Source organism: Oreochromis niloticus, linkage group LG15 (genome assembly GCF_001858045.2).
Source record: "Oreochromis niloticus isolate F11D_XX linkage group LG15, O_niloticus_UMD_NMBU, whole genome shotgun sequence".
Taxonomy (NCBI): domain Eukaryota; kingdom Metazoa; phylum Chordata; class Actinopteri; order Cichliformes; family Cichlidae; genus Oreochromis; species Oreochromis niloticus.
Window position 1 is genome coordinate 37568550 of NC_031980.2, and position 23164 is coordinate 37591713.

A 23164-nucleotide genomic window follows, 5' to 3' on the forward strand; every position below is an offset into this window, starting at 1 on the left:
TAGATAACTAATAAACTCAAACACTGCTGCTGGAAGGAATTTGGACCTTTATAAGCTGAATTACTCCTAATATTTATTCTCCCTTTCCATCTGGAAAGCACCTAACATGGCTTTTGAATTTGTGTTTTTTTGCAGTTAGCTGTATGTTTGGTTTGCAGGGACGTCTTGCTTTCATTTTTAAATTGCTATTAATACATTTTATCTTACAAAAAAAATCACCCTGTTATGTCCTAAATAAGCAGGGCTTATAACGAGGGGGCTCATCCAGGATATATAAAAAAGGGAAATCTCTGTAACATTATAATCATGCCACAGACCATTCCAACTCAGGACGATAAATAAATACATATTAATATTAAGTTCTGTAGAATTGATAGAAAACTACTGACTGACCTGTCACCAACAACTAAAAAACACAAACAAATAATACAAATATATGGATAAATCACACAAGACATAATAAAAAGCATTTCACATTGTGCATGACCAGATTTGAACATGCACTTGGCCTCCCTTTATTAGTCGGAGAGAAGTAATGACAAGATTGATGTGCTGCCATCCATCTCTATTAGAAAATGACTCCACTAAAGTGAAGTGCTTTTCTCAAGCCAAACCCAGATAGTGATCTGCATTTTAGTGAACAAAACAATCTGCAGTAGAGAGAACAGGAAGCTGCAATAGTGACCAGTAAACACAAACAACAGACACTGAGCAACTCCATTACTGTTTGCAATAGCTCCAAAATAATTGGAATATAAAACGTGGAGGCCAGAGTTACTAACAAAGACTAAAAAATACAATGTAGGTCACATTTAGACTTATAGTTATCATTTGTGTAGAAGTACACAGTCTTTATGCGTCAGCATCCTATAAAAAACAAAGAAAGAGACGTTAAGACTCAGCTTTAAACTGTGTATGCCACCATTCTACGATGCATGTACAACATATCGCCTTTTTACAGCGCTCATATTGGCCAGGTTCAAATGTAACTGCACACTGAATGCTTCTTTGATAACTGTATGTTGTTTTATGCACACAAAACCCCCGATTCATGTATTGCATATGTTCAAGAGTTTCTGTTGAGTTTTTCCAGTTATCAGTGTTTGGAGAAAGAGTTGGATTCAGGAAAACTAAAAAATACCAAAAATGTGTGGTTGAGCACAAATCAATTAGAATGAAATCCCCTTTCTGACAGCAGAACAAATCAATAATGCGCCACAGGATGTAGGTGAACATGTTTCTTTGTCAAAGATCAGGAGAAAAGGTTAAAAAAAGCCAGAAAGCAGTATGAAGAGCTGTGGGCGCATTGGTTAGGGCTTTACTATGTATGGATGCTAGTAGAAATGTGTTTGTTTGTTCTGTAATTGATGCACAGGAGTATCTGTAGGTTTGATCTGACCGCTCCTGTTTCTTCGTAAAGAACAGGTAAAATTTCTAGCAAAAACTCATCAGATTTGCATCTTCGATCCTAAAGTCCTGTAAAGATCTAATCAGTTATTCGCACTGAGACGGCTGAATTCAAGTCCAAAGAAATGGTTCTGCATGGATTGCTGCTTCTGAGCTAAGGAACAGTTGTTGCCCCATGTGAAGGGGCAAGAAAGCTGGGCCAGAAGGCAAGTTTTTGAATTATTCGAATGTATTTCAAGCTCTCGTTTATGGTTATGAGCTCTACATGCAGCCAAAATGAGATGTGAGCTCCCAATTCATAGGCCGCATCCATCGGAGGAACCGGCCTTCTCGGTCTCCTTCGAAGACCGAGGAATCCTGTGAATCCTGGGATAGGTTGGGCCACGAAGGATACACCCAACCCACCCTTTAAATTCAGGGACATGAAGGACGCATTTGTTGGACGCATTTGGAGCAGCCTTCAAACTGGGACAGCCTTCGTCGCCTGGCTGTGACGTAATCGGCCTTCACATGTGGCCTCCAAAGGATGCGCCCTATGAATTGGGACATAGCTGTGGTGGCTAGTTTCTGCCTTAGACATACACCTGCTACACCTTTACACTGAAAGAGTCCTACTAGTTTGGTTCAAAAATCTTATTAGAAACACCTTTGCACCACTTTCTTTGGATGTTTTTCGACATGCCCAGTCAAAAGTTAAATTTCATCTAAGTTTTATTTATTTTGAACCATTTTGCAACGGCATTTGTCTCGAGGCACTTACTCTAAGGTAAAGACACTGTTATACTAGCCATTATAGTAAACACCATAAAATCCATTATAGCTGCCAGTGTGACATCAACCGTTGGTTTGCAAAGTCCTCTTTTGAAGCTTGAAGTTTAGCATTGTGGCTGTCTCCCTCGTAATTTATTGAAGCTCTGACTGATAAACTAAGGGATACTTTAGCTACTTGTCTGTCACAAGGTATGCCCACCCCAGTCATACATTGTTTTTTTCAAGTGATTTCTATACAGTCTGTACACCAATGAGGAATAACCCCCATCTGACCCTTGGAAATAATTCAGGTTTAAAGCTTCTACACTGGCTTAATTTTTTAAGACCTGGAAAGTCCATCTTTTATATTTTATTTAGTTTATGGCTGCAACTTGCAATTCTCCAGTTATATGAAACAAACAAGGGTCTAGATAAGATACCAGACTCCAGAGCTTTACCTTCATTGTTAGACCATTATCCACTTCAGTTTTGTTAGTCTTACACAGATGCACTAATGCATTTCATAATTTGTCAGGGGAGGGAATTAATGACAAACCCATAACAGTTACTGCACAGCTCAACCTTATCAGTCTGCCTGCAGGCGTAGTAAAACTTGTAAAAGCCCATCTCCTTTAGATCTTGCTCAATAAAGGCTCACGGGAATACAACGCAGTGCAGCACCTCATGTATGTAAATGACACCTTAAGCAGCAGTTCTGTTGTAGGTTAGAAAGGACTTGGAAGAGATACAATAAAATCAAAGCTAATGGATTTTTACTGACACTAGGTAATTATATACAGTTGCAGGTGAAGCAAAAAAAAGGCCCATTTCTCTCTTTAAATCTTTCGCCATTTTCTTAGTTGTTATTTTACGTTTCAGGAGCAGAGTTGACTCAGCAGTTAACGTGTCAGCCCCGCAGTTTTACAGCAAGAACAAAGCAAAATCTCAGAATGATGCACTGCAGTTGGTTTACTCTATGAAAAACTAAATTCATTTTTGAGTTATAGATTCAACAAAATTAACTACTTAACTCCCTTTAGCTCAACATTAACCCAATATCTTTTACAACAGGGGCCAAGCATAAAAGTGATGCCGCACCACCCCGTGTGCATTATGGGAGATGCAGCAAATAAGACTGAATCAAAAATAGAAACATAGCTTCAGACATGAGATAAAATTTCCTTTTGCCACCATCAGTGGCGACTCTATATACAGCCCAAATATTCCTCAGTCCACATAATGATGCACGGTGATTTTTCTTTAATCGCCTCTGTTTAGCCTTGCAACATTTTTAGTATCTCTGACTGCATGACGGTGAGAACAGTAAAATCATTAGAATATTGTTTGTCCCTCCCAACCTTTTCAAATTGTTGCATGTAATGAATTGTGCAGCCTCGGGGATGCTAGAAGGGCTTCAGTCTTTCAGTCTGATTGGTTGTGAAATTCCATCATGAAGCCATGTAAATGAAAACAAAGCTAAAACACAAAGCATGGAACGCCATTAGGCGAAGAACGCTGCAGTCGACACAACAGGGTGGTTTGAGAAGTTGATTCATAATCACAGCATTTCTGGATCAGAAGGTGTCGGTGATGTTTCAAAACCTGCCAAGGTGCCACTAAATTATAAAAACTGATTCCCATTTATACTGCTGGAAATATTGTTCTGCACTGAAGGTGCACAAACTCGTACTGCAATAACTTACATTTTCATTCAGTGTTTCTCGGCCTTTTTCAGATACGAAATGGCAGAAATAACAAAACAAATGAGACGAGGATCTCATTTAGCAGCTTTAATCACCCGTTTCCAATGTTATCAGTCTCATGCATATTGCCAGTAGGTTTCCTCCTCCACCTTATGTCAGCCCTCTATCACCTTACTGCTGCTTCTACCCTTGACACTAGAACTAATAGGTAAATTTAACTGCAATAAAAAAAGAACAATAAACTGCAGTTCCTTTAATGGCCACTTGAGGCTGGCTCCAAAAGCGAGTTAGTCCCCGTAGAAAGAAACAACCTGCTACAAAAACCGCTTCTGGTTTTTTAGCTAATTTCCCAGTTGATACCAGGCTGAGTGATTTTTTTTAGTGTTCCTGGATCATATTCAAATGTCTTTGCATGATAGAGCTTTAACCTGCATTTGTGGATGGCACTGTAAGCTGTGTTCACACGGTGGTTTCTGGAAGTGATTTCCATGACACAGTCATGGCGGTTTTTGATGTAGTGCTGCCCGAGGGCACAAAGACCACTGGTATCCAATACTGAGTTTTGGCCTTGATGACGAGCTCTTTAATGTCTTTGCAATTTTATGTTGAGGAACATTTTTCTGAAATTGTTATACAACTTGTAGATGATCTGTAGAGAAGCTCCGCCTCTCCAAGATGCTCTTTTATCCCTAATCATGTGACTGACCTACTGGCAGTTAACCTGATTGGTTAAAAAATGTTCCTCCAGTTAGAGTTTCTTTTTGTTATACCATCACTGCGGTAACACGGCCTTTTGTTTCCCCCGTCTCACCTTTTTTGAGACGCATTGCTGTCATCAAATTTAAAATAAAGCAACATTTTTTTCTAAATTGTATATCTTTCATTTTTTACTTTTATCCAGTGTTTGCAAAATCCTTGTTCCATCCGGAGATTTTATGTACACTTCTTTGCTCTGCTAGATGTCTCCAACGTCATCTGGCTGCCTTCTGTTTATCACTGATTACACTGTATAAAGACTGCCAGCTGATCCTATTTATGGGAATAATTACAACTGATAAAAGAGCCGTTTTTAAGATTATCTGCAACAATGAAATCAAACATCCGCTCACCTCTTGTATGTCCATGTCTTCAGGGTTTTCCCATCTCCTCAGAGAAGCTGTATTGACAGGGACAACCACTATGTAGTACCACCTGCACAAAACATATAATGCACCCATATATGATTATGCACCAAACACACACACAGAGCTTCAATGTTAAGAGAAGATGTGATAAATTTATGAGGAAATTCACCTGTTACCACAACACAAGAGTCAGAAGCACAAAGTGAATCAAAGACGTATTAAAAGACTAAATAAATGCAGTCAAATGTAATTTATATGTATGTATGTGTATAATGTTGTTTCAGCACATCTTGTAGATCTATAAACTTTCTAAACCTTCTCTTAAACACAGATGGATTCACTGAGCCTAATGAAAAGGTCTGGTTTGGACATTAGCATCTTTTTCTCCATTGACTCCACTCCTCTTAATTACTGCTTACTTGTGGGCTATTTCTTCAGAGAAACAAACACTTGAAACACAATTAATTATTTCTATGTGCTTGTCTTCTTGACCAAGCTGGGTAATAATATGAAATAAACTTCTTGTGAAATGCATCACTTGCATTGGGATTCTTATTGCTGATTACCTCCAGAATTGCTTTCTGGTATCATGAGAGGGCTACGAGTTGCAGTGGGGTCACTGTTAATATAGTCATGTGGTTTTCAGTTGTAATCATGGAGCTGTTGGCCCGGAGGTTTGATTGTCTTGTTTGCTCTTAAAAGTACTCTGACCTTAAAAAAATGCTTCTGCTTCTGATAATTGGCTCGCTGTGAAGTGAAACATGACAAAGAGTAAATAAAGAGAGGTTGTAATGGCTGGTGAAACACGCCAGAATGGTCTGGCTTTTTAAGATCTTTGAACTGCTAATACACAGAGTGTATGTTGGGGAAAATAGCATAGCACAAACTCTATAGATGCAGTGGACAAGACATTGCCCATACAGTCTTTAGAACCTTGCTCAGATTAGCTGACAGGACTAGCTGATACCTTGACACTCAACGCTCTTGGCGCCTAAAAACCAACATGTCGGTTTCTAACACACCAATACTGAGATGTGGAAATGTATGAGCAGTCCAAATCACTGAAACTGTCAGAGTTAAAACAGACAAACTGTCAGCACTGACCTGACAGCCGCTCCAGCCGGGACCTTCGGCAGGCTGATAGTCACTTCACCACCTTCCTCTACATCTATTTGGTATCGAGCTGGTTTCACTGTCAGAAGGTCCGGAGCCGTTCGGATGGAGACCTGCTGCTGGAGGCCGCCAGCACTATTCCCTCGGCTCATCAGCACAAACGAATAATCAGTGTCTGGCTGCAGCTGTGTGATCAGCTTCCTTTTCAGGTTGCCTTGAACCTCCACACTCTGCTGGTTGTACAGAATCTAAAGGATGCAGTTATAGAGGTTAATGTACACCTTGCACTTGTAGGAGCTGAAACACTCAACTGTAATATTATTGTGCTATCTACTGTACAATATAAAGCGCCTTGAGGCGACTTTTGTTGTGATTTGGCGCTATATAAATAAAATTGAATTGAATTGAATTGAATTAATAATTATCACTGTGATTTGAAAAATGTCAGTTTTTCAGTCACTAATATCCAGCTCTCTGTTTCATCCAAAACATGAACCAGTTTTCTGTCTGCTGAGAGCGCTGAGCTTACCTTGAGAGGCACTTGAGATTTGTATGTTTCTGGCACTTCCCACGTCAGTAGGACCGAGGTTTTTGTCACAGCCTTCACACCAAAGTTCTTGGTAAACACTGAGGGAAGATCTGGATGATTATTAGGTGGTTAATTTGATTGTGAATATGACTGAGATGATTCAGTGCTGATGAGGAGGTGCAAGAAAAGCAAGACAAGGTGAACATTACCAGATAAATCTTGACACACCAACTTGCTCAGGAGTTTTTATGTATTTTCACTACTCATAAAAAGCACAAACAGGTTTTTGGCAATAACAAATGACCAAAAACTGCTGTTTCTCTAATGTCCACTTAAGCCTGCCTATTCATTTTTTATACAACTCACTTGTTTCAATTGTATTAAGGCTTAAAATGTACATTATCAGTGGCATGAAAACTTTTCCATGTGTGCCAACCCAGCTGACAGATGTCTACTCGATAAATGCCAGCTTGCAGTTTTGACTTTAATGACTTTAATTGCAATTTTAATGCAATCAGCTGAAAAATATTATGGCTTGCTGTGCATTTAATTGTACTAACAGACTCCAAGAAAGCTTGTGCTCCAATTAGTGAATTATGCTAATCAGCAGGTATCTACATGATGCACCAATAGAATCCAGGCTTACACCTCATATCCAAATATTATCAAATAACTATCATAGCAGTGAGCAAAGATGACAATGACACACATGGACTATGTAGGAAACTGTAAACAAATATAAATTATATAAATATAAATGAGTTTCTTCATATTTAAAATTCCTGGCTTGCATTGGTGACACTCTTGTCAATATCATAACCAGCTTCGTGAGGTTGTCACCTCAAAAGGTTTCCAAAGAAAAGATAATTGTAATAAATAACACACAGGCTCGATTTAAGTGCATCTTTAACTGTTTTCAGATAGTTTGCTATAATGAGGTCTAACTCAGTGAACTAAGTGGATTTAATAGTGTGAGATTCACAAACACTCACAGGAACTAGCTGCTTGCTTCCTGCATCAAATATGGCCAGAAAGTCCTTGTTTAAAATCTCTAGAGTAGAATCCTACAGGGCTCCAGTTTGCCAATGCCAGCTAGAGGCAATGGTTATTAAATAAATAAAATAAAAACTCTCCAAGTTGTCAGTGGAGTAAAGTCACTTGTGACTTTACTTAATGTCTAAACTTGTTTTATTTTTCACTTTGAGTCATACAAAGTTACTCTTGTAAAACCCAAGGATAAAAAAAGGGGGTTGAAACTGAACATAACATAATTTTTTTCCCTGATAAAGTTCTGTTACATTTTTTTTAACTAGTTATGTAGAGAGGACAGAACTAAAAAATACTGGGATCTTCCAGTGCTAGCCTCACCCTGCTTGCAGACACACCTTTCAGTTTCACCTTGTTCTCAAGTTATCACAATCACACGATTTTCAGAAAACTTGCTCTGACCTTGAGGTCGAGATCACTGAGATTCCGATATTTTAGTAGATGCACCTAAGCCTGTGGTTCTCACCTGGCATGGAGGTGGACATGGTCCTGCTCTGGATGCTGGGGCTGATAGGTCCTCCGCCCTTGCTAGTGAAAGCTTGGACTCTTATGTCATAGGTTGTGTCAGGCTGCAAACCGTGGACGGTCATCTGTGTATCTGTGGTAACGTTGGTGCTGTTGTTCGGGCTGTTAATGTCTCGGTACATCACCACATACTTCACAATCTTCCCATTTCTTTCAGCCAGAGGAGGCGGGTCCCAGGCCAGTTTGGTGGAAGTAGCAGTAAGGCCGACCACGCTCAGATTTTGCGGGTAGCTGCTGGGAATGTCCTCAGGGGTGCTGATCTCTTTTACATACTCCTCCCCGTTCCCTGCTCTGTTTTTGGCACACAGTTTGAAGATGTACACAGCACCCTTGTGGAGGCCGGTGACTGTGAAGTGATCATCTGTCTTCTTGAAGTGTTTAATGGTGAAAGCTTCCTCCTCTGCTCTCTTGTACTGCAGTTGGTATCCCATGTGCTCCCCAACCATTTCTTTAGGGGGCTGCCACTGGATTAGAGCAGTGTTCCCGATGGTGGTGCTGATCATCATAGTAGGCTTTCCAGGAACTGCAATGCAGAAGACATTTGTAAATATTCAGCACTAAAAGACACATTTAGAGGTGATCTAGCTTATTTTCTTAGTTGGTTGGAAGGAATAGGACCTGTTTTTTAAAGGCCACACTACTTTGTATTATCAGAATAACAAAGACTGTTATTCAGACTAGCTTTTGAGTCTAAAAAGCGCTTTAAACCTGTGTTTTTGTAGTTATTTTGTTTTTCCTAATGACCAGTAGGGGGCAACTCTTCTGGCTCCAAAAGAAGTAAAAGTCGCAAAGAAGTCTGTTTGGAAAATTAATTTTTCTGATGAGTTCATGCTCATTACTTTTAAGTCTTATTGAATAGAATGTGTAAATTATGGTAGAGTGAAACAGACAACAAAATAGGGAATGTTTTTTAGAGTGGCTTTACATGTGTAGTGCTATTGGACTCTTAGTACAATCTGCTCATTGCTAATGACATCTGGTTCAAAAAACAAGAGCCGTTTCTCAATATACTTGGGTTTACTTGTGTTCTCGTGAAATATCATCAGTCAATTCCAATTCAAAGAAGTCAAGTATGCTAATAATGAATCAAATGTATCAATATATCAAGTAATGCCTACTTGGAAAACTGTTGTAATGGTGTTGGAGATTCCTCCTGCTATCAGCTATCACCTGACCAGGCAAATGGGGCTCATGATGCCCATTAAGAACGGCTCTCTCCCAGGAAGTTGTTGTGACAGTCACAATGGCTATGTTCATATTATGATAATATATTAAGCTGAAACTTTACCAAACCTAAACTTGCACTTTATTTGGGTGAAAAAACAAAAGTGTATAGAAGTGCACAGAATTTCACAAACGATCTGCGATTACAAAGAGAGTTGCTTCACCATAATTTCAAAATTAGTTTACTAAATCTGTGGACGTGTAACCATCACTAAACGATAAACATGAAGAAAATCTCCTAATTAACCCTAAATATAATGCTTTCCTAACTCTAATTAAGAAGCTCTTTTAGGATGATACCAAGCTGAACCTGAACCACAGCAGTGGAAACAGGAAACATTCAAACACAGAGAAAGAAAATACTAATTTAGTGTTAAGAAGTGGTTGGTAATGTCAGTGGTAGCTACTAGCTACTAACTCCACTACCTGAACCAAATCTAATGTCCATCTTTGTGGTTTTGGAGCATTTGTAATGCAATACTATGGCTGACTGTGCTGTTAATTAAGAGTTTTTGTACTAAGAAGTTTGTACCTTAGTTTCTAGTTTCCTGGCATGTTAGCAATAACTAACAGATGTCTGTGTGGTTACACTTTATACCCACACAGATTTGTATACATAGTTTATGATGCAGCTTGCTAACTAAACTTGATAACAGTAACTGATAAGTCCAATGTCTCATACAAATACTGTCATAAATAGAGCTCATAAACTAAACATGTGTAGCTGCCTCCATCTTTTATATCCAGTCTATGGAGCCAACATTAGCTAATATTATTATCAAAATCAGACAAACAGAAAAAATCAGACTACACAAGACTGTAAAAAAATCCTGAAAGGTATTAAATGGTGACATTATACATATTAGAAAACAAGCAGGAATATGATGAAGATATATCCTCAGATGTGCTGTATTAGTTGAAGGCAACACACACACACCTGCTCCTGTGGTGGTGGCCACCTTGGCCTTGCTGCGAGCTCCGTCACCCTTGGTCGTGTACGCAGCCACAGTCACAGAATAGGTTGTTTCTGGGAGCAGACCTGGTATAAAGGCCTCCTGCTCAGCAGAGAGACACAGGGAAGAAAAGAGGAGGAGGCAGAGAAACGGAGACAAAGATGAAGAGAGGATGGAAAAACAGAGGAAAGGGCAACAAAATTCAAGTTGAGACAACAGCTTCAGTTCAATTGGCATGCTGTCAGAAAATTTAGTGTACTGAGCAACTGAAGCACACAACACATGCATCAGCTTCACATTTCCACCACTCAAGGTATTCTGACATTTCCACACCGCCCAAACACAAGTCTGTTCACAGCACTCCAATGTGCCATCACTCCACATCAGCACCGAGTGCTACAAAAGGCTTTTTGGAAACTAAGGTTAGATTCTTCAGAGATTCTTCCCCATTTGATTATTTGTTTTTCTTACCACAGTCACATTTCTATTATCCTTTAACTGGTAATTGCACAGATGCTGATGCAGTTTATGGACAATAAAGTTGAATCCAGAACCTCAATCTTATCTTTGGGGAAGCAAGACATGAGAAGATAATGAAAATATACCTGGTGTTTGTGCGATTAGATAATTCATAAACTCAAACTAGAACATAACGCCATTTTGTTAGGTACACCTAACCAAAAAGAACGAATGAGGCAATCAAAAACAAGGGCGAAGCACAAAGGTGCAAATAGTACACAAACGATGGTCTCCTGGCTGGTTACTCAGTGACCACCAATCACATCAACCTCCGACTTTCTAGCGGTCTGATACGACGATGTTATTTCTTGGTGGCCAATACTGCATCAAGGAGCCAAAGCAAAAAAACAAACCCTGTGTATAAAAGCAAAACACAGATGGTGTCTGACAAATGTGCATTATGTAACACGAACACTGCAGAAAATTTCAAAACAGAAAAAATAGGATTTATTGCTGATGCTGCTCAGCCTGTTCATCTCACACCCTACTCAGACTTGAAGATGCTGACTCTCCTCCCAGCTGCAAAGCCCCACATCACATGCAGAAGGTTACCTTCTGTTAAAGCCAACAAAACCATATCGTTTACAAAAAGCAGCGGTGCAACTCTGTGGGTCTTAAAATGGACACCCTGTTTGTCCCGGTTACACTTTGCATATCACAGACAATGAAAACATCCCCTGAAAATGTGCAGAACTTAGTGCCAAGGACCTGAACACAGCTCTCACTTTGGTTTTAAAAGGATCTGATGCCTTATAGTAATCTACCCACAGAACCCGGCCATAAGCCAAGTATACAAAACAGTTACTGTCAGCAGTATTAAACTCAAATACATGTATTTTATGATAAAGACCTCTCAAAGAAACTTGTCTCAGGAGAATCTCTGCCATGCAGATTAGGGTACATGTTCGAACATGCTCGTCCAGTCGCCTTAATACAGCCACATGTACAGCCTGTCAACTGCTGAGAGTCCATTAAGAGGCACGAAAAAGGTCCACTTTTCTCAGATAGCAGAGGATTGCTTTCTACTCCTGAGTGATGAGTGGAGCGGAGCTGCAGAGATGAAGGAGCGTGTGATGAGAGAAAAATGGCAGCGGGAAAGTGGTGGAGCTGTGAGTGTGTGCGGGGTTTGATAGTTCCAGTAAAGAATGCCCAGTGGGTTCCATTTTCCCCATCATGACCGTGCCTCTGCCTACAGCCCAGGGGCTGCTGAGCCACGGAGATGTCACCGCAAATTAGCAAAGCGCTGCCAAAGGAAAAGGGGGGGGGTGTTCCAGAAACAACCACCACTCTAATTATTATTCTGTGGCAGCCAGTTTAATATCTACCACTGGATATTTAAAAGGGTTGTCTTCTGCTAATTTAAGAGCAGAGACGTACAAAGCAGAATTCAGCCGGGGCTTAAAGAGTTAAGATATTTCCCTCCTTCCTGTGTTCTCTGCAGGGCAAAGAAGGTGAAAGATGAGAGAGAAATGCGGCTCATGTGAAGCTACTGAAGTCCTCTAAAAGCCTCATTATTTTAATCTGCTGCTATTCCTTTCCACTTTTGTTGCCAGAGATTTTCTTGCTTTTGAAATGGAAGGAAAAAAATCAAATTGGTCTTTCATCTGTCTTTCAAACGCAGTGCAGGAGTCTGCAGGGATGAATTCCCAGGGACTGAACAGATGATACGCTTTACATTAAGACATGAGACATCTCTCCTATGAGGGGAACGTCTGCTTTAACGGGAGCCAATCAATCGGCAGTGACTTCCTGTGTGTCAGACATCAAACGCTGCTGTCCTCCACCTCCTTGTCTTTTCAACCTCCATCACCAGTGGGGGAGATTCCACTAATGTTGGGAACAAATCCACTACAAAAGCTCATTAGCAGTTACCACACTGCGCTGATTCTTCCCCACATGAGGAGGGAAGGACACTTGTGCCTGATATTTCAGTGGATGCTGGAGACCCTTCAACAACACCCACAGTCAGCATGTTACATTTAGGAATTTGATCAATTTGATGCTTTAAATGGCAGCTAGGGAAGCTGGGCTAACAGTCTGCAAGCTTGTTAGCCATGGCTCTAGAAGCATACAGCTAGACCTTTGTTCAAGGGGTGGGCTTCCTTACCCAATTTAAACTGGACATATTCTTCCCTGTTCTAGTAGTGGATGCTCATTAGACATGGCCAAAGTTTCAAATAATGACATTTGTACAAGTAATCGCTGTGAGACAAAAGGTCAGGCTTCAGACTGCTTTTTCCTGCTCAGTTTCACACTATTTTTTTTTTACTCTTTTTCTGTATGTTGTCAAAGAGATAGATCTCTTATGTGGTCATCTCAGGCAAGAAGCTCTACTGCTCAACCCTTATGCAGCCAAACAGAAGAATGTGGGCTTAAAAAGAACAGGACCTTCGAGGGTAAAGAGCTAAACTGATGTACTTGAGACGAGGACCAAGCTGAGAAATGAAGGCAGTGTGGGAAGTACCAATGTCTCATGTTTTATTGCAAGGGGCAGTCAAACAAAAGAAAGTTAGGGGGGGGGGCATTGAAATGACTTGTTTCAATTTGACATAATAATTACATCTGTTGATGCACATCAGGAGACTGGTGTTGGGAATTAGCCACACAGACATGCACAGCGCAGCCACAGCCTCTGCAAGTGTCACTGCACAAATAAAATGTTTTCAGCTGTGAATCAAGCAGAGCTCCACCAGCCTTCCTGTCGTGTTCGGGTCAAAATCTGACCCATTTAAAGCTTAAAACACTCATAAATACTGTGTTTTACACCTAATTGCCTCAAGGCCTTATGGCATCCTCCACACTGTGCACCTTAAAGTGATGAGCATTGAATTTTGAGTGTGTTAATAGATCCTGTTACATCTGTGGTGTTCCCGGTCACAAGTGACTGCCATAGCAAATGAATGGAAATCCACTGAACGACCCATTGAACTGAATTTGGTGGTGAAAAATGTTTGTTATGCTAATTTAGGGTCTGGGAACACAAAAAGTAAGGGGGGGGGGGAGGGTGTAGAGGACGGAATAACTAAAATTTGAAGGTGGGAATTCCTTCTAAGCAATAACCTTTCTGGCCACTTTCTGTTTAAGTTTTATGTGGGTTGCATTATTTATTACCCACAGTTTTCTGTCTCCAGTTCAACACATTTATCCGTCCACCATCATCACCTGTGCTGGAATGACGTGTTGAACAGTTGCAGAGGGAAAATTGTGCTCTGCTACTCGACAGTAAACGCACAAAATATTTATATTACTGGAGCATTATAAGGTAAGATAAGATAAGATGACCTTTATTAGTCCCACAGCTGGGAAATTTGTTGTGTTGGGGTTCGTGTTGGGGTTTACACAGTAATCTCTTAGACAAACAACTCTGAGTTAATTGTGTAGAGTTTGAAAGGAGTTGTTCCTCGAAATAACTGACCCATTTAAATAAAACAGGCACAGCTAACTGAATAAATAAAATATGAAGTTGAAATAATTAAAACGTTTTAGAGACTTCTATTTTGGTTTCAATCCAGTTAAAGGGAAAACTCATGCGCTATGAAAAATTTAATGAGTGTTTCAGCTTTGCTCTTCATTACAACAGAAAATTGGAAGAATGGGTCTGAAATGAGTGTTCCCCTGTGGACAGGGTCTCTCAGGGCGAGTGGCTTTTTCCACTGTACAGAATTATGGATGGCAGGGTCATCTGAATGACTCGTCTTCACAGTTTAACACGGTTTGGCTCTGTATGATGTCAGCAGAGAGGATATCATATCTCTCATCTCAAACACACAGAGAGGCCCCTCATTCTGGTCAAAGCTTCTATTTATGAGGGGCAGCCAATCAAGAAGCAAGCTGGCTTAGAGACGCGATAGTCTTAAAAGTACATTTTGTAATTATCCTCTGAAGGTCTGAATCAGAGTTTTCATCACAGGGTGGCATTTTACCGTTTGGTATGTTAAAATATCTTTAGAAATGTGCTGCTATAGTTTTCATTTTAATCCTACCAACATTTCCTCAACAGCCTTTATTTTTCCTAGTCTGCCACTGTAAATAAAAATCTGTTTATTCCTACAAAATAAAGGTTACAGTGACATGAAGCGCCAAGATGTGGTAGAAACTGGTATTACACAAAAGTACTGCCTGGCCCTGCTTCAGCATTACAGTTCAACACAGTGCAAAGGTATTATTGTAGCGTTTTACTATATAAATAAAATGGAATTGAATTAAAATTAAATTGAATACATATTTTAGATTTGCAGAGGTTCTTTCTTCACATTCTGTTGACTGTTCGTAATTCTGATATGCTTGAAAATGTTTTTAATTTGAGTTTACCTGTAAAGTATTAGCAGAGAAGTAAGCACATGCTGGCAGGTAACACTAAACAACCGATGCCGTGCACCATTTCCACCAGCGCATGCAATCAATCATTTAGGTTTTTATGGCTTTTAGTTCAAATCCAAGAACATTTTATAAAGATAAAAAAACAAAGAAACAATAAAAAACATAACCACAAAGAAAAAGAACAGAGCAGAACCACCGCCTGTTGTTTTCACTGTCTCTGTTATTAATAAATGTATGTCATTAATAATGTACAGGTCCACAGAGAGCAGCCGAGGTGTTCTTAAATGTAAACTTTAATTCCTTTGCAGTCTGTACTTGTGGAGAGCTGCACTGTAATAACTGAGTATTTAATAAGTACTTATAGTGAACAGTAGGAATGAAGTTGAAATCTAAGTTAGTTTTGTCCCAAAAACGGATCTAAAAGAATCTAAAATTTTGCTCAGTGCCGGTTACACCAAGTCTGCTTTTGAAGAATTTCCTTCAGTTTATTTTCCATTAATTCTACTTCATTAGAAACTCACTAACAAGCTGTTAGCTCATCAATATGATGTAATATTATGAAAGGCAGCATCAAAGCTGTGAAAAATAAGTGATGTCACTGTTTAGTCAGAGCACAGATGCAATACGTCTGACTGTGCCTACAGTCATCTACAGTGAGTCATCAGAGCACAGGCGAGGTGCACGGCTGAGAATGCAATCAGAACGCATACTTTTACACTTTTCCCAAACTAGCCATAACCCTCAAGAGGTCTCAAGCTGAAAGTATTTATTTCAGACTGCAGCTATTGCAGAAACAGTGTCTGCTGATATAGTCTATAGTATTGTCCATACTACTGCGGGGATGTATTTGTTTAAATGTTTAAATCTAAAAAAAGATGTTGGTATTGAATTTTTCAATGTCATTTTTCAAAATGTTTAAATCCCAGAAAAATCAAGCCTGCTTGGCTGTAAACTACGTCACTTGTTTGATTAGACCTTTGTAATTTATAAGAAAAACAAATGATTTTTCAAATTGCAAAAAAATGCAGTCATTATAAATGTTAGCAATCAGTTGCCTGAAAACAGTCATAATGTTTTGGGTTGGCAGTCTGTTCTTCTATCCCATATTTACATTTCTCTCTGTCTCAGATTATAACATGCTTGGACAAGAATAGATGCACAAATTTTACCATTTAAATTTACAGATTAATTCTCTGTAAAAGGTGATTAGAGCCACTGTGAGCTTGCTTTTATTAGCTTGGTGACGTCGCTTCTTGCATGAGAAATGACACAATAGGAGCCACAAAACAGCAGTGTGTTGTGCATGCACTGATTTTATGTGATTTTTTGTTAGCCCAAATAAGACATCCAGAACACAGATTGTGATTGAGAGCAGGTCAAAGTGTGAACACAGCCCTGCTGTGGCAGCAGAATGTTAAAAGTGAGACAGACAGAGCACATACCAGAGAACAAAATATCTAAAAGAAAAAATCAATTTACAGCAGTGCAAACTAAGCCCCAACTCCCTGTAATCCTTCATCAATAACCCCCGTGCTTTGCACTACAGGTAGACACAAACATCTTGTTTACTCTTGAACTATGGGACTGTGTGTTATGTTGAACCAGTGCACAGACTTACAGCACTACTCTGACGGGCACTGCAGAGAAGGAATGTGCAGAGAGCTGGAAGGGAGGTACTGTACTTTTCATGCTCACAAACAAAAGCAGTATGCACTGATGTCTCTGTGGATTTGGATTGCAGAATAAACCAACAGCAGCTGTATTCAAGTAGAATAAATAAGCAGACAGTCTTTATTGGATGGAAGGTAGCATAAAGCAGACCTCTGCGTTACACAGACTCCACATTCAATAAAATAACAATGTGATGTGAGGCAACAGGAGACACGGAGCACTTGTTTGACAATTATTGCTGCAGAGTCTAGAATATTGTGTGTGTGTGTTCAGTAACAGTGTGTCAGCTAAACAGAGATTCCTTTGCTGGCTCAGAAAACCAGCAGTAAAACCACGAGCCTGACTTTACTTGCAGAATAAAGTCAACAGAGTATTTACAACTCCATTTCTTCAAAGACTGGGAGGCTGTGATTCAAGAAATACACCAAAGAGACACCCACACCACACATGTACGTGCACGCACACACATAGAAACACACACACTGCAAGCAGCTGCCACAGGTGCCACCCTGGTTTTCACCAACACATCTGGAAAGGCTGCGAAGGCTTACGCCACTGTCTGCCTTTCTCCTCTCTGACCTTAAAAGCTGTCAACTTATTAAATTAGACTGAGATTTGAAAAAAAATTAAATCGTTAAATCGTCACACATTTGTGATCATTTGTTTTCAGTTATGAACAAAAGCAGTTCTCAGACTCTTGTTAAATTGGTTTGCCCTCTTGTGGATAAGAAATTTGAATTAGTTTGTTTTTTCAATATTCACATGTGACCTTTGGTGATTTTTCACTAACCCCACACTTTTCACTACAGTGTGACTATATATTGGTTTGGATTTGGAGTCCTCTAATATGGCTGAACGTTCTAGAGAGGTTGGGTTGAGTTAAACCTATTAGCCTAATTAGCAAAATGCTGTCTGCATCTGTTGTGCAATTCTCAACATACTGATATCTGTGCAATAAATATGCAGCCTTGAATTGGCATTATATAAAAATGTATTGCAATCCACCAAGAACACCTTAATTTACTACATTTAAAAGCAGAGATCCAGTTCACTTGCTTACATCAGGTATAACTGAGAAGATCTTTATGTATATGTTACTACTTGGTTTTGTAGATGCCGAGCACGATCAGGCTTCTTCTTTAGACTGCTAACTGAAGAGAAAGGTAGGTGGAAAAATAATTGTGTTAGTACCCACACAGAGATCATGGGATGCTGTGACAGAAAACACACCCCTGTCCACACAACACACGCTGTGACTACTCACGCAGTCCGCTGAGTCTTCATGAGTCCACTGATGAAAAAGAGGGAGAGCAGTGAGAAGAGCAGAAGTTTGTTCAGATCAGCATGCTGGAACACTGCAGTGATCAGTGACTGAAGGAGGAACAGGTGCCACTTTAAACTTCATGTGGAAATGGAGGTAATGTGTGAATAATGAGTGCTCTCCTCTGTAGTGCCGACTCATGAGGGGAGTCTGGTCCATGCTCATGAGGGGTTCCAATTTAAGAAGAAGGGTGATAACGAAAGCTTGTGTTTGCTTGCAAAGAGCTCCATTTGCTCAGTCAGCACATTCAGAGCCGCTGACTCACCTGCCAAATAAACCCAGTTTCCTCAACTTGGGGATGTGAATCACACACTGAGGCATGCTCTAGGTTTGCTCTATTAAGTGTCTGATTATAATTCATTGTTGTCTTTGTTGCCTAGATGAATATTTATGGTGCTTTTCCAAAAAGAAACGTATAAAAGATTAGTGAGTGCTATTTTTCAGGTCCACTCCAACTCGGCAAAACACTTAAATTAATGAAATAATCAGTTTCTAGTGAGTTACTATGATTTTTCCTGGATTTTACAGATACAGATGTATTCAGAAGAATAACTAAGATATTTCATGGGAGAATGCAAAGCTCATTTACTTAACATTGATGGTTCTTCATCAATGTTATGGATCATTTAAAACCAGGTCAGTTTTATTTTAATATCCTTCACAGCTTCATTCAGACACACCTATAGAACATGCAGCAAAATCACTTGCCATTATGCACTATGCACATTTGATATCAAATCTAGAGGCAGGTAATATTTTTTTAATTTTTTTAACAAAGGGGCTATTGACCATTTTGATAAAGAAGTTATGGGAATGCATCCATGCACAGTGCAAACAGATTCTGTAGCAAGTTTATATAAAACTGAGAGGAAAGACTTCTAGAAACAGCCGCAAACAAAAACCTACTTATAGATCCTCTAAATGTTTATTCAAAACTCTGAATATTTCCATTACTTGTGATTTTGTTAATCTGAGTTGTGGCAGATTGTTCTCGTGGTAGTTATCATGGAGTTTGTCCATCAGTGATGGACAAACGTTTTGGCAGTGGCACCATAGCCCAAGGTAATTTTTTATTATTTGCCAATAGAAGATTTTAGAACGTATGAAATCACTTCTTCATTTTATCACAGAAACAACAACAAAAAAGAAAATACTGCAACCGCCCGTGCTACCCCTCAGCCTCCGAGTAGATACACGTAGAGTATCAACTTGAAACTCCTGTGTCACCACATTAACAAACTTGGGTCTCTATGCCACCCACCCGGCCACCTGCCTGCCAAGCAGTTCCCCCCATCAGCTTTTTATTGCTGAGAGCTAAAAAACTAAATTAAAAACTGAAGCGACAAAGTGTTTGAAAAAACAACTTTATGCCATTGACAAGTCTTTTAGCCACAAATGTACTGAGTGCTAAAATCAACTGAGCCTCACATTTTCACTTTCACTGTTACTAATACAAGAATTATTATTATTTTTGAAGCATTTTGTGTTGAATTGAAAGGAATATGAAATAGAAAAATCCTAAGCAGAGGTCTCCCGCTTGTGTTTTTTGTAGCACTGGATTGTGTTTCATGATCAATAACTGATGAATCTGCACAAGAACCAACTAAAAGACACCATGGGGATGGAAACTAGTGGTTGCTTGAAAAAATTCAGAAACCTGCAGCACTACATCCATACCCTGAACCAACTGTATCAGCAGTAAAACCGCATTGTTATTCCATCTGAACAATGCATGCACCATAAAATTAAGCTATGATACAGACAATAGGGAGCAGAAAAAGGATTTAAATAATTTTATGTCTTGTATTGCTGCTCAGTATTCAGTATTCCGCAGCATAAAAAAAGACAGTTACTCATCTACACTTTAGATGTCATAGCTTTTCCCCGAGGTTGTGCTCAGAGAGAGACAGCGACAGAGATGAAAACGTGTAGATGGAGACGGTGATGAGGAGACAGAAAGGATAAAGTCAAGATTAGAATTTTGTACTGATGTAAAGTTAGATCACATTCTGTTTTTGGGTGGTCTGTCTGTATTTTCTTCTTCATTAATCATTTATAAAAAGCAGCAAAATAACGTCACTGCTGCACTCTGAACTGGCCCGGCCGAAAGCCAAGCATACAGAGGTGACTGCACAGTTCTGCGATACAATCCTTAATCCTTAAAGAAAACATGACCAGTCAGCATTAACAGTGGCAGAATAGTGCTGACCTGTAAAATTCTGAACTTTCAACAGTTTTTAAAGAGTTTGCTTTCTGCACAGGAGCTATGCAGCATGTCTTACCTGTGAATGGCATCTAAAACAAACTTCACCCAGTGCCGGACCAACAGGCCACTCTCTTAATCTTTAGATTAGACATCCTTATGTTGAATATTCACAACTGAACACAAGTTTCTGCAACAAAAACATCAGTCAATCAGAGGAACTGATGAACATACTGATGCAAATGGAACACAGCATATATGGACAAAGACTGAGAACATGGACTTGATTTAAGTCCCCCCAAAGGGAGCAATATGACTAAGATCCTTCAAGCTCCAGACAGACCAGCAGATGCCGGACAACCTACTGGGCATCAGGCCAGATTTACTAAACGGGACATAATAGCATAAAATCCACATATTGTGCTGATAGGTGTGGTTAGCTTTATGGTTGATTTATGGATGTTGTGCTGTTTTCTAAACACAGGTGAAGTTCATTTAAATATGACATGCTCAATCTTCCCATTGAGCCTTGTAATTAAGTCCAAGCTAAGATTAACAGGATACGGGCAGCTTCTTAATTGTAATCAGACAAGCATATAAATACAGGTCTTACATGTGTATGTTAAATGTAGGCCTACAGTGGCAGTCTGGCAGAAAGGGTTGCTCTAATGAAAACAGGCTCCAGTGTAGGACTTTAAGCTGTATGAAATATTTTGACATTATGCATTGTTGCACCCTTTCAAGGGATAAAACAAACCAAATGTGCCTGACTGACAAAGGTTTAAACTTAAAAAAACATTCTACACTGTGGCGGTGTTAACAGTACCACCACAGTTTTCCTAAGCTACCTTTGTTTTGAGAAAAATTTATAAATAAAAGAAATTGCAGATTTCATCGGGGAGATTTGAGCGTGGGTGTGGGTGTGAGTGCATCTATGATCTATAGCCCACTTATTGTCAAAGTGCATGCAGCTGAATTTGTGTAGGTCCAACACTACAAACAGTCATGTGTTACATCACAGTCCATGAGATGGTGGTGAAAATGCTGTGCGCTGTCCGTGGTCCTGAAATTATAACAGTTCAAGTACTTTAATATTTCCCTGTTTATCTGAGTGTAGTAAACTGTTACTAAGGAAACACATGTTTTTAAAGTTTAGTGACATTAATATATTCATCAGAACAAAAACTAGTCCAAAGTCAATGATGTCATCCGTCCCTTCTCTATCTTACAGCCATTTCAGTGTGAACCTCACCTGTCCAGGCTGGAAAAATCGTGTCACAGAAGCCACAATTTGTTGAAAGATTTTTTTTTTAATCTTGGCGATTTGCAACACACCTCCACTCCAGCCCCTCGTTTCCATGAGGTGTCTTATTGTCACATGCCTGCTCCTCTCTGTGTGGGAGTCTTGCTGCTGCTTGTGAAGTTCCCACAACAGAGCCAAGTCACTAAGTGACTAACACTTCTTAGATATGTATGTTTTTTGCTTTCCTAATGTTTCTCATTGTCAGCTAGCCACAGATAGTATATTACATAGAACAGGAGCCATCATGTGTTACACCTACCAAATAAAGTAGCATCTAATATGGTTGCTGTTGTAAAAAGGTCTGTTTAAACACTAACCACGAGCATGAGTTATAAATCATTTTGGTGCTTAAACCTTACAAAGTGAATCAATGCAAACAACAAAACTTATAGTAGTTAAAAACACTGATGGACACTCGAGTTTCAGGTGTCCATTAATGCATCAGGTTATGACATTCGAGATGGGGCTATCATGCCCACCTCATTATTTTTTGCCATGTTACTAATGTCAAAGGGTGCATTTTAATCACAGTCTGTTCCTATACCTAACAAAGCAAATGCTTAAGTCTGATTGTCACATGAAAATGAAACTACATGCTGAGAGGAGAAAACAAACAAACAAATTGAATCAAGTGTAGAACACAAAGCTTTGAGCAAGATCCCACCATGAACCCTCTAACCTTTTGGCTTTGCACGTCTTTAAAACCAGAGAAGCTGGATCATCGAAGGACCAGGAGAGAAAAACAAAACAAAACTCACTGTGCATAATAGAGAGCTGCAGGAAGGATTTCACAAAATTGCTACTTGTTTGTGTTTTTTTCCTCTATATTCTCCAAAAAGTATCACAAAGAAATCCTGATTTTTTGATTCAAAAACTGAGTTCATGTACAGAATGGAAAGAATTTTGTTATTTTTCAGAATGCACTTTAGCTTTTTGGGAATGCAATTTTTAGAAAATTGGGTTACCTTGTGAAAACCATGCGTATTGACTTACAAATTTTAATTAAACCTTATTAAAAAAAAGTTGACTTCTACAAAAGGTGTTTTGGGTACGTCCCACTGAAGAGACTCTAGAGATTATGTCTCTGAGTTAGCTTGATAATCCCTAAAAATAAGGCCGGGATGAGGGAGGTTAGGGCATCTCTGTTGAGACTGCTACCCCGACAGCACAGACGGCTAAAAATGGACGGAAAGACACACGGATGAAAAAGATTGTTGGCTCACGAAGGCCATCAGGACATTGATGAGCCATTTTTACATTTCACATGTGAATGTCTGCTTCAACAACTTGATTCAGAGAAACTGGGCATTGTGCTGAACAACCTTGCTGAGTACCCAAAATAAGGGACAAAGAGCTTCGCTTCCTCAGCTTCTTAGAAGAAATAAATAAAAGCCGATATCATAAACAATGTAAGCTATTAACGATGGGGTGAAAATTACATCCATTCCCTGG

The 23164-nt window shown here is 39.5% G+C and overlaps 1 protein-coding gene across 24 annotated transcripts in view; it reads right to left on the bottom strand.

Annotated features, from left to right (window-relative positions):
* Nucleotides 1-23164, bottom strand: part of ptprfa (protein tyrosine phosphatase receptor type Fa) — a 330493-nt gene that overhangs the window by 62273 nt on the left and 245056 nt on the right. For 18 of the 24 annotated variants that reach the window (XM_025899236.1, XM_019345881.2, XM_025899238.1 and 15 more), the window contains 5 exons: nucleotides 10360-10477; nucleotides 8140-8721; nucleotides 6627-6736; nucleotides 6089-6345; nucleotides 4970-5051 (listed from right to left, as the gene is read on the bottom strand). In XM_025899236.1, the coding sequence (XP_025755021.1) occupies nucleotides 4970-5051; nucleotides 6089-6345; nucleotides 6627-6736; nucleotides 8140-8721; nucleotides 10360-10477 (1149 nt within the window). The remainder of the gene's footprint in view (nucleotides 1-4969; nucleotides 5052-6088; nucleotides 6346-6626; nucleotides 6737-8139; nucleotides 8722-10359; nucleotides 10478-23164) is intronic. The other 6 variants (XM_025899243.1, XM_025899240.1, XM_025899242.1 and 3 more) reach the window with 1 other exon arrangement.